The 11,780-nt window shown below is 46.0% G+C and overlaps 1 protein-coding gene across 1 annotated transcript in view; it reads left to right on the top strand.

The window, feature by feature from the left end:
* Positions 1-11,780, top strand: part of Adgrv1 (adhesion G protein-coupled receptor V1) — a gene marked incomplete in the record, with an annotated part of 436,569 nt that overhangs the window by 195,051 nt on the left and 229,738 nt on the right. The window contains 1 exon segment of the mRNA XM_013512957.1: positions 4,811-4,911. Coding sequence (XP_013368411.1) covers positions 4,811-4,911 — 101 coding nt within the window.

The following is an 11,780-nucleotide window of genomic DNA, read 5'->3' as shown; positions in this document are numbered from 1 at the left end:
TTTATTTTGAGACAGGGTCTCCCTAAGACACTAATTTGCCCAGGCTAGGCTTGAACTTGAGATCTTCCTGCCTCAGCCTCCCAGAGTGCTGAGATTACAGGAAGATTACGCTATGCCTAGCTAAAAGTATCTTAACTGGTAAACCTGTTCAATCAGTCCCTTGATGAAATAGCTCTAGTGAGAAACTCGGAAGTAAGACCTTGGAGTAAAATAAAAAATTTAAAAAGTGCTGGGATGTAGCTTCATTTGAAGGCCCTGAGTTCAGTCCCCAGTACTGCAAATAAAATAAAATATAAAATAAAATTTTAAAATCTAAAGAGAAAATGTTTTTCTGATTTTGTAGTAAACTAGCAAGAGTATGAGGTGCTTCCTGGGAGAATTGTTAACAAATCTACCTTTCCTGTAACTTACTCTAGAATTTGAGAACCAATCTCTAAACGTGAGGTCTGCGTTTACTATCTCTGACTTGGAATCAATTTCTGTAATTTAAAATTACTGGTTTTTTCACCCTCTGTCCACAAGACATTGCTATCAAATTTCGTGTTCTGCTGGCACGGATCTACGGGCTCTATCTTTATTCCTCACCTGAGCTTCAGGGGGAGATGAGTGCATCTCTCTGCTGGGCCGCAGAGACCGGAGCGGAGAAATTCTTCTGGCTTAGGGTCGTATTCTGTAACTCAGGTCAGGCCATACTGAATGTCCCTCTGAATTGGATGGCAGTTAGTTCTGCTGAATGACAGCAGCCCACAGTTAGACCTGAGTGCGAGCTTTTTGTGTTTAGCTTACGGTGTGTTTGTACCAATTCTAGTTGGCAGGTCTGGGTACTTCACTAGAGCAGAACAACTCCGGTGATCAAAGTGTATACAGCTTGCACAGAGCCAGAAAGTTTAGAATAACGAAAATAGAGGTGTGTGCTATGGCTTAATTGGTTCACCAAACACCAGAAAACTAAACTAAGGTTGTTTGTTGAGGTGAGAAAGATGGAGTAAAACGGTACCGTGTGTGCCCGAGAGTCTAGCAGTGTGGAATGCATTGCCACGACGCTTAGGGGAGATACAACTTACAATACTTCCTTTGGGTGATAATGCCATAGTCATGTCACATGGTGACTGAGAACCTTCCATGGGCTGAGCGACACGGTACTGACCTGATAAAACGTCCAGGGGGCCTCCCCTGACGCTCGGTACTGTTCTGTCAGTGACAGGCTATAGAGTTGGATTTGTCCTGGTGTTTGCTCCCGACACGAGTGTTCTCATCCTGTAATCTCGAAGAGAACCTGCACCATATGCCCTCTTCCATTTCCGTTTTAGCATCGTCAAAGAGCTGGGTGTTTGATGGGCACACCTGCCAGCAGGTCTTCTCGGTTTTGGAGTGGTTTTAAACTGAGAGTAGTGCTGGGCTGGACCTCAACTATTTTTTTTTCTTTTTGGTTCTCTTAAGGTAGAGAAATCTTTTTAACACATTAATCAGATGAAAGTTTTTTCTTTTAATTGGCTAATGGTTTATAGACTTTTTATAAATACAATGTTACCCTTACAAGAAATGACTGTTTATGAAGTGCTAGAAGGTTCACAGGTTAAATAAATTAGCACAATCGGAAGTCCTTTGAAGCGCGATCATTCCTTTGTTCGTCGTCTCTAAAAATGCAAGAACATTTAGGTTGTGCTTTTTATGTTTTATAAGCTGAGAATCTGACAATTTTTCCAGAAGACAGTCATATTGCCAAATGCATCGTATTTGCTTCCAAATTGCTTTTGCAAATAAGAGATCATTTCCAAAGCTTTCTGGGAAGCTCTTCCAGAAATAGCGAGTGCGTGTTCTCTGCAGTCATCGTAAGGTAGCTGTGCCGATTGTGAGGGTCTCTGTGCCCATCCAAACAGCTTCACTTTAGCTCTAAGTGGAGAGTTAGTCCCAAGAAGAGTGGAAGAAACCGGCTCAGAGCAGCTGAAGGGCCTGACTGTGGACGGATAGAAGTCAGAGAGCTTCGTGGTAACTCTGCCGGCATCACATGTGGGCTTTCTCTAGGCAGGTGTATGGTTGAGGGTGAATCTGGATACAAATAAGAGAGAAAAACTACAGACACCGTGGACAGATGCAGTGCCCACGGCGATCGGTTCTGTCACTTACGGGTGTCCTGACGCCTCCCACTTTGCTGCCGTGCTTTCCCAAAGGCGGTGTCCTCTCCACCTGGCCCCTGCAGCGTCTGAAGCTGGCTAACGATGGTGCTGTGTGTCAGGGAGGAAGTGCTCCTAGACCCTGTTTTACAAGCCATGTGAACTTCTCCAAAAGCCAGGCAGAATCTTTCCCCCTACATCTTTCACCAGAGTGGTATTCTGTGCCCTGTGCTCACGTAGCCTCTTTCCGGAAGGAGGCACAGACAGAACTGTAGAGACAGGAGCAGCAGGGACAGAACAGAGCGTCTGGCTGTTGACCCTTCCCCTGAACAGCCCTGACAGGTGGTGGTTTAGTAACTATTGGTTAAATGAATAAATCACTGAATATACAGCGTTGATCAGTATTTTTGGCTGTGTGTCAGATTCATACTTTCACATCCTAAACCATATTATGGCAGTCATTTTTTAATCAGAATTTTCCAGAAATGTGGCTTCATTTTCCTCTTCCACTTAGAGCAGTTTAACACAGCACTGTCTAGGAGAGCTGCCTGGATGCCACAAAGGTTTTGTTCTGGCAGCCACCGACCACGTATGGTTCAGGACCCGGTGAAATATGTTTGGTCCAACTTAGAAACAGAATTTTTAACTCCGTTTCATCTTCATTCAAGGGCATTTGAATTTAGCCACGTGTGGTAAGTGGCCGGTGTGCTGAGCGGCACAAGTTTAACGTCTGATGATCCGGAGGCCGGTCTCCCTGGCGGCCCCACCGCTTGGCAATACATCCTTCTCCCAGTGCACAGACCCCTGTGCTCCAGGCGCCTCGTTCTCGCTCTTCCTACTGGAAATCTTTGCAGTCAACTCTTTTCTTCTCTTGCCCTTAGTGAATTAGTAGCAGCAACCGACAGGGGCCATACCGAGGGCAAAGTTGGAGACGCATGGGCTTCCATAGAGATGAAGAACAAAACACAGAAGCCAGCACTGGGTGGGGAAATAGGAAAAAAACAGCATGAAAATCTAACAGTTGATGTAGGAAAGCATGAGACTTGGGTTTTGCTTGGGTTTCTCATCGTGGGGAATCCAGGGTGTGTCTGAGTGCATCTGAGCACCAGCTCTAGGCACAGAGACTAGCGATTCCCAAGGCCCCGGCACACTGGTACGGTGGGCTTTATGGGCAGCCTCGGCCTCCCTTGGCCTCCCCTGCCCTGGAACCTGCATGCCAGGCTTCCGAACAGTGCATCGCTCCAGATTTCCTGGCCAAGTTTCTGAAAGCCTGACTGTCCTGCAGCCTCACTTCCTGTGCGGAGCTCTGCCTACTCTGTTGAAATACAAACAAGTACCTGAAGCCCTGTCCCATAAGGAGTTGCAAGAGGCATTTCCGAACAGAAAGAGAGTCTCAGGACTCACGTGGGTGTTCTGCTGGTGCCTCGTCGGTCTCCGCTGTGGACTAAGTCTTGTTCCGCAGCTTCATAGAAGAGAAAGTGAGCAAACGAAATGCTGAATTAGTACCCTGTTTCCTATTTGTCCAGGGCAGTGGTGGCAAACCTTTTAGAGCTCTCATTGACACAAACAGCCCGCTGCGGCACGTGTGCTGTAGGTTCGCCACCACCAGCCCAGGGCATCGATACAATCGAATGAGGCAGTGCGTGCAAAGTGCACTAAATGCTGAGCACCTGCAAGTAGCTGCAACGATTCAGTCATTCTCAGGCAGGATAACCCCACTGAGGAACGGGGTGGGGCTGAAGGCTTGAGCCAGAAGCACACGGGTTCCCACGTGCAACATAGTCTCACGGTATGTGTGTTTTCTGCCTTTAAAATCTAGCATTAAAAGAAATATATGAGAATTACAAGACACAGATGGTGGTGGGTTGGTGCTGAAGTTCTACCCGTTCCATGCAGTGGTGTGAAGATGAATTCAAGTAGACATAGAGATAATTGGGATAATTTCCCTCCACCTCTTACAGGTGTAGATCTTCTGGTTTTTTGCAGTACTGGTATTGAACCCAGGGCATGCACACTCAGCTGCATCCCTAACCCTTTCTTACTTACCATCTTTGAGTCAGAGTTTCACTAAGGTGCCTTGGCTGGATTCGAACTTGTATTCCTCTTGCTTCAGCCTCCCAGAGTGCTGGGAGTATAAGCACGTGCCATCACGCCTGGCAGAAATTTAAGTCATTGTGGGGGAAAGAGCACGTTGTGTTCCTGGCTTTGGCATACAGTAGTGTAAGGCTGCCTTTTAAGTTCATAATCACCACTGCTATAATTACGTAACTATTTCAAGTAGATGGAAAGGGTGATTACCTAACCTGAGTTTTGGTAGTGCCGGTCACAATTTGTGCCTGAGAAACCTGGTTCACCTTTGCAGATATCCCTATTTAGCCAAGCCAGCTACTTTTAAGAAATCAGGTTGGAATTAGATTTTTTGTCTTAAACAATCCAACTTGACTGAGATAAGCAGAAAGCCAAATGGTTTTTAAAATAATGGACTTGCTTACGTGGCGATTCATGTTTAGCTGGGAAGCAAACATATAGGTGTAGTATTGGAAAAGTCAAGTTCTTGTTGGGCTTCCTCCCACCAATTCTACGGAGTTGGGCAGGGGCAGGGTCGTCCTCCCCACCGGCGCCAGGCTTCACACGCTGGGCTGTCCCGGATATGTCACCTGGATATGCTGATCTCTCACGGCCTCCTGTCTCCGCAGGGCTCAGCCTGGCCATCCTGTCGCACGTCTTCTGCACCAGGTGCTCCATGTTTGCGGCGAAGCTCCTGACTCACATGATGACAGCCAGCCTGGGGACGCAGGTAGGAGAGCGCTGGGTTCTGTTGCTCAGGAGATGCTGTTTGTGTTCCGCCCCTTCCGGCCCTTGGGCCACCTGTCTGCATCAAGTGACCTCTGCTTAGTTGAGATAAGTGTGCCTTATTTGTCACAGAGGTCAGGCAGGCAGGAGGGGCTGCGAGACGAAGAACATCAGACCTTCAGCGTACACGTAGTACCTTCTTTCTGGGGAGCAGTACCTTAGTACCTTCAGATACGAGAAAGTGGCTTCTTGTCACGAAGCATCCTACCATCAATTAATATCTGCTCAATATTTTACTAATGTGTGCATTAATAATATGCTCTTTAATCTGCTTCAATAAATATGCTAAGTAATAAATTCTTTATATGGAGGGCACTAAGATGATCTGGATAGGTCTGGGGAGATAGCTCATCACTGTGGCATGTGCAAGGCTCCAAGTTCAATCCCCAGCACTAAAAAAAATGAAAAAAGGCCAGCTGTGGCGGTGCACACCTGTAATACCAGTACTCAGGAGGCTGAGGCAGGAGGAGTGCAGTAAGTTCAAGCCCAGCCTGAACTACATGATGACAGCCTGTCTCAAAAAATTAAAAAAAAAAAGATGATATATACATTAAGACATCTGGATAATAATACCTATTGCTTCATGTAATGGCATACGTATACTTTGGAAGAACATCGTCTTTCGAAAAGTTGTCCAGTTTTCTATCCTGGAAGACATAGTGTGAGCAAATTACTCGTTAGCATGCAGTTTAAAGCATGTGGCTGAGAGCACAGTTTTAGGCACAGAGGCAGAGCTAGTGATGGGGTGAGATGCCTTTCCTGCCCGTGTGATGCAAGCTGCCTGGAGGAGTAGCTGCACAGATGACCGGCCCCACCCGGAGGGAATGCAGGAGGCCTTCGCTCATCTGGCAGTCAGGAACGTCTTCCCAGAGGAGGGGGCATTTGAGTGCTACTCAGATGAGTGAGTGTTTACACATTTTTGATGAGGACAAGAAAAGTAGAGACATTCGTAGAGGCAAAAAAGAGGAAAGAGTAATCACGTCCTAAGGCTGGCATTACAGATGCATGCAGAGATGCTGTGTGATGTCGCCGTTAACTTCGGTAAACGTTATTGGGTAAAATAAAAAGTCCCCTTTCTGGGGTGACCTGTGGAGTGTGGGCCGTGCTGTGTTTCTTGTTTGGGCCTAGTGATGGGAGTGTAGCCAGTTCTGTATTTACTGTGCAACACTCACAGTTTGCACACTGTTTCTCATGGTGCACTTTACTGAACTCAGGAAGAACAGTATTTTTAAAGCATGACATTAGTGGAGGAATTGAAATATGAAATGGAAAATTACCTGGGACATTGCCAGTCTGTGGCCTTCTTTGTCCCAGAAGTGAAAATGGCCCATGCATTTCATAACTTCACCGTCTAGAGAACAGTCAAGCGCTGGCCTGCAGGTGGAGGGGCCCGGAGGGGGTTTCTAACCACCTGTGGCCTGTGGAAGGTAGCCGCTCTGCATTTGACGAGGCCGTTTCCACCTCCTCCGTGTCCCGCCTCAGCTGTCTGATCTCCCTCCCTTGCTGTGTGTGAGAGCTTTGCCTTCTGTAATTAGAGGTGACTTGGCTGTGTTGACCACCCATCTTGGTGATTTTTTGGCAGCAGGATTTGCTACAGACTTAATTATAGCACAGAGAATTACAGCGCTGCAGCGTCCTGGCAGACGAATTCGCTCATGTCTAGGGATGTGAAAGAAAGAGCCAAAATTTGTATTTTGGGGCATTGCTTTTCTGAATCACATCGTACTTAACACTGATTTTGGAGAAACTCATTCATCAATAATAATTCTAATAGAATAAAGGGAGCAGGATGGCATGAAACATCGTACTGTACCACACTGGACGTGAAGTAAGTAAGGAAAGAATTCTCAGACTCTCCACACTAAGCGATGAAGCTGATCGTACCAGCACGGGCCCTTCGCCTTTCTAAATATGAAAGCTGTGTTTCTAACCCCAGTTGCAGCACCTTGCAGTGGGAGTTCCTACAGTTCTGGCCTTGGGTCTCTTGCGTGGGACCCTCCGTCAGGGTGATGGTGCCATCCTTAGGGTCTTCTCTAGAGAAGGTAAAAGAACACAGGATTAGTCTGTGCTTCTGGTTACCTCAAGCATTTGAGTTGTGAGTGCTGTGCAGACAGGTCCACCAAGATATGGAGGCTTCAGAGCAGGATTGCTGACCTGGGACTGACTTAGATGACTTTAGTGAGAAAGGAACAAAATGGAAATGCGTTACTCCTTGACTTCATGTTGGAACAATGTGGAATAATACATCAGTGAATCAAGTAGTCAATAAAATATGCTGAAGCTTGGCAGTACTTCTTTACTTCTAGAAATACGAAAAATATTATACCCATAATTAAGTGTGTATAGTTTATTGTATTTATATCCATAGCTAGAGCAAGGTAGACAAGAAGCCAGAAACTTATTTTTGCTTTGAAAGTCAGGGGTGTGGAGAAGGGAGGAGAAAGGGGATGGGACAAGGAACTAAGACGTGTTATGTACATGTCCTGACTGCGCACGAGGAGTGTGAACATTGCGTTCTGCAGACTTGTACTGCTAAAGAAAATGTTAGCTGAGTAAGTTAACAAGATAATGTTTTAATCTGGAATTTGTCTCCCAGCACCTTTCAGTCACTGACTGCAAAACACCAGCAGGTGGCAGTAGAAGATTTTTGCAAAATGGATCAGTCTGGCAGTCATGGGAGTTTAGCGGAGGAACAAACAAAAACTCCATGCTGTACTTTCCTAGGACTTGTTTGGGGTAGAAGGTGTTTGTCTGCAGCACATCAGATAACACATTTGTGATTTCCTACCCTTATCCTTTCATGCCCTTTGTTCAGAATTGAGCCAAGACATTAGTAAGGTAACCTGAGAAAGCTCATACTTATGTAACTGGCTTTGGATGCATCTTGCTACCACTTGCCACTTATAGTTAACTTCATAAAATAACTTTCATCATATTTATGCTGCGATAAGCTTTAAGAATTATGTTGCTGATAAAGAAAAACATGTTTATTGGAATGTCACGGTGAGGACTTTTGAGATAAGGTCAGTATTTTCAGTAGTTTATCAGAAAGTGTGCATTTTTCTTCAATGCCAAGTCATGTTGTTCTTATTTACTTGAAAGGAGCTGATTAAAGAGCTAGAAGTTGTGGAGCCACTTACTTCAAGGATGGTGTGGGAAAACAGCAAACAAATCTTAGTGGTATGCAGTGATATTTCTGGGGAAAAAACATCTAATTATATCTTTGGGATTTGTATCTCCGAATCACACTGCCAAGCCACGTGGCCCCGATAAGGCTGGTAAACAGCTCGGACAAAGGACAAGTTTGCAGTTCAGGTTTCTTAGCTCGGGGGTTCTGTCAGGAAAAGCATTTCTCCAAACCTAAAAAAAGAACAGAAGTTTCCTCACAGAAAGCATTACGATAAGCTAGAACTCTGTTTACCCTGATTAATAATACTTAACAAGGTGGGAAATATTTGTTTTTGCCTGTTTGACTTAAATGCATTTTCTGAAATCGAGTAACAAATTTGTCTAGGAAAACGATGACCCTGTGTAATAAATATCACACTTGCCTGCCAGCCTGGACATTCTCTGAACTCCGACAGCAATGTGAACAGCTAAGCATTTGGAATTCTTGCCTTCAGTTTTTGGTAGCCACTGGTTGTTAGGAGTTTCAACAACATAGCCCTCCCCCAAGAGGAGGAGCCCTCCCCCAAGAGTTGCTTTAAGATTTGGAAAATGCTCTCTGGCAGTTAGCAGAACTTGGACTGGTAGCATCTTTCGACTGGTTTCTCATTCTGCAGGATTTGGAGTGTCATTTTGTGGCGTCTTGTTTCCGAGGGAGGCTCCCACTCAGGCTCCCTTGCTGAGAGATTCTCCCTTAACCTGGGGTCTGTATCACCCTGGTTCTGAGTCTGGAACATCTGTGAGAGCCTCCGAGAGCACTGTCTGTGCATGACAAGCCCCTTGTGATGTGCCAAACGCCAGCTCCTTCCCATTGTGGAAGGGCTGGGTTCTGTCCCAAGCAGCTTGCACTCCTCTGGCAAGGCTGTAACTCAAGTAAGTCATCGTGTGATGAGGGCCTGAGGCACATGTCTGACTAGCTTATTTTTGAAGCAGATTGAGGGGAGAGATGGTGAAACACTCCTTAGTCAGAAGGGATTCTTTTCTCAGATGCTCTAGTTACTCACTGATTAACAGATGATGCTTTGTTGTTTCGACTTTTGCTACTGAAAAAATATTTACTAGGTCAAAATGGGTCTTGCCTTGAAGAGTGGGACCTTGGGGGTTATTATGCAGTAGAACATTTATGATTTATGTGCTAGTGTGGCTAAACAGAGCGGGAGAGTGCATCCTAAATTCAGGGCAGGAGCTCGTCAAAATGCACATATGGCGTCGGTCCATGGGGGAAGGGTTCCAGGTTGCATTTGTGCAGACATTAGATTAACTGTATTATAATCTGAGTCCACCTCTTGTTGCTGTTATTGACACTGCTGTTGTAATGATTATTACTAAACCCAAGCTATCAAACCGTTTTCCTTACTGTGAAAGTTTCCTGTCAGTCCATTAATTAAAATTTTACTTACACTTAAAATTTCAGAAAAAGAAAACACATTGTCTTTGAATCTGCTTATATTTATTGTTCCTTCTTCTTTGTTCTCTCTTGCATGTTCTTCTTAAAGTTTTTAATTGATACATATTTGATAATTCAATACATAGGTTCAGTGTGTAATGATCAGGGTAACCAGCATTTCTGTCTCCTCAAACATGTATCGTTTCTATATGTTGAGAACCTTTGCACTTAGCAAATATATGCTAACGTGGTGTAGACTCTGGTTACCCTAGGTGCTATGGAACACTGGAGCTAATCCTTCCCACTGAACTGTATTTCAGCACCTATTTTCCAACGTCTCTTTAGTCACTCCCTCCCCTTATGTTTCTTGGGCTTTTGTGACCACCGTTCTGCTCTTTACTCCCATGAAATCAGCTTTGTAGATTATGGTGCTTTCTCTTGACCCCACCCCAAGAAAGGAGAAGGACCTTAGACAAGTGCCTTAGTCACTTTCTCTTACTGCAGAGACAAAACACCCAGCACCCAAAGTTAAAGGAGGAAATGTTTATTGTAGCTCACAGTGTGAAGAGGTTTCAGTTCAGAGTTGGTTGACTCCAACACAGGGTGGCATGGCAGAGGGGCATCGCAAAGGAGAAACAGTTCATGGTGGGCAAAAGGCAGCAAAAAGCAAAGTAGCAAGAAAGCAAGCACTAGCAGCAAGTGGTGGCAGCGGCCTTCTTTCTGTCCCTTATTCTTTCCAGGGTACAAGCCCTTAGCGCAGACAGCACTCACACCCAGAGAGGGCCTTCCCATTGTCCACAGCCACAACTATGCCAAACAGTGGACTAATTTAGTAATCACACACTGTAAATCCCAGCACCATACACTCTAGATCCAGCCACCTCTGAAAAGCCCACCTATGACCGCATGAGGCTTTGGGGACATCTAGACACAAGCCATAAAAATAAGCAAATTACTATATGATCCAGAACACCAATGAGTCTTTTATTTTGGCCTTTCTCATGGCATTTCACACGTTGCAGCTGTTTCAGGTATTGTTTTCAGCATAAACTGCCAGGGAAAAGCTCTAACCGATGTTCCTTGCCCTGTTCTTTCCTATAAAGAGCAGATGAGTGCCCCTACTTTAATAGCACTAAGTATATAAGCCTTTCAGTTTTTTGTGTGCAAAACATTTCTTAGGTATCTGACGGTGCGTTTTGTATGTGTAGGGATGAGCTGGGTGAACATGATTAATGACATTCTGCACACAGATAGGAATATACACTTACGTTGAATATTAAGCTATTTGTTCGTATAAAAATATGCCTCCATGAGGCAAAAATATCATCACATGTGCGTGCAGTGGGCCAGGAATGAAATGGAAACAGAAGGGCGTCGAGCAAACCTTCATCCAGGATCAGGATCATCATCCACTTGCAGCTCGTCGTGCACCTAGGTGAGGACTGCAGCTTCTTCGGGGTGCTGCATGGGCTCACAGGCCGAGGAGAAAGGTGGCAGCCCGGGTGGGGCCCGCGGAGGAAGTAGAGTCTGACATGAGGTACTCCCTAGTTTGAAGAGATCAGTGGTGCATTCAAGAAGGGAACCGGCAGGCGTAAGGCGTGGAGGCTGAGCTGAGCGGGCAGCTTCGCCTGGGAGGACTTGCGGCTGCGAACCAAAGCCAGCCACATCCTCCTGCTGCTGAGGAGCCCTCTGAGAACTGTGAGAAGCGAGCATCCTCATGCTCCTGGAGGCGCAGGGTGAGGGAAGAGTTTTGCAGGCCTGACCTTGCAGTGAGGCCTGGCTTAAAGCAGATGGGAGGCTTGGACAGGGTGGCTGGCGCAGAGGTGAGGCGGCAGCTCTGGTGCCCAGTTAGGAAGGGCCGTGTGCCCAGGTGGTGAGGACCGCAGGATTTAAAGACGAGGAGAAACATTCTGTTTCACTCTGTGGAAGTTTTGCAGTTTCTATCAACAAAAGGCCACACTGCAAGTTTTATGTTATGTAACAAGCGTGAATATGATACTTGCTAAATATTGTACAAGGTAGGGATTAGCAGGCAGATGCAAGTGCAGTTCCTGTTATACAGACAAGGAAGTTGTGTCATGAAGAGTTCAGTTACCCTGCCTGGACCGGGTTCAGTGGGACAGAACTGGCGTTTGAGCACAGCCGCCAGCCCCCACCCCTCGTTCTGACCGCGCTGCCGCGCTGGCTCCTGAGTCACCTCTGGGACGCAGTAGTCACCACACCTGACTCGAGGAGACCTGTGCTGCACTCCGCAGTCCACT

Source organism: Chinchilla lanigera, unplaced genomic scaffold (genome assembly GCF_000276665.1).
Source record: "Chinchilla lanigera isolate Chin_1 unplaced genomic scaffold, ChiLan1.0 scaffold00017, whole genome shotgun sequence".
NCBI classification, from domain to species: domain Eukaryota; kingdom Metazoa; phylum Chordata; class Mammalia; order Rodentia; family Chinchillidae; genus Chinchilla; species Chinchilla lanigera.
This window is presented reverse-complemented; position numbering and strand designations above follow the sequence as displayed.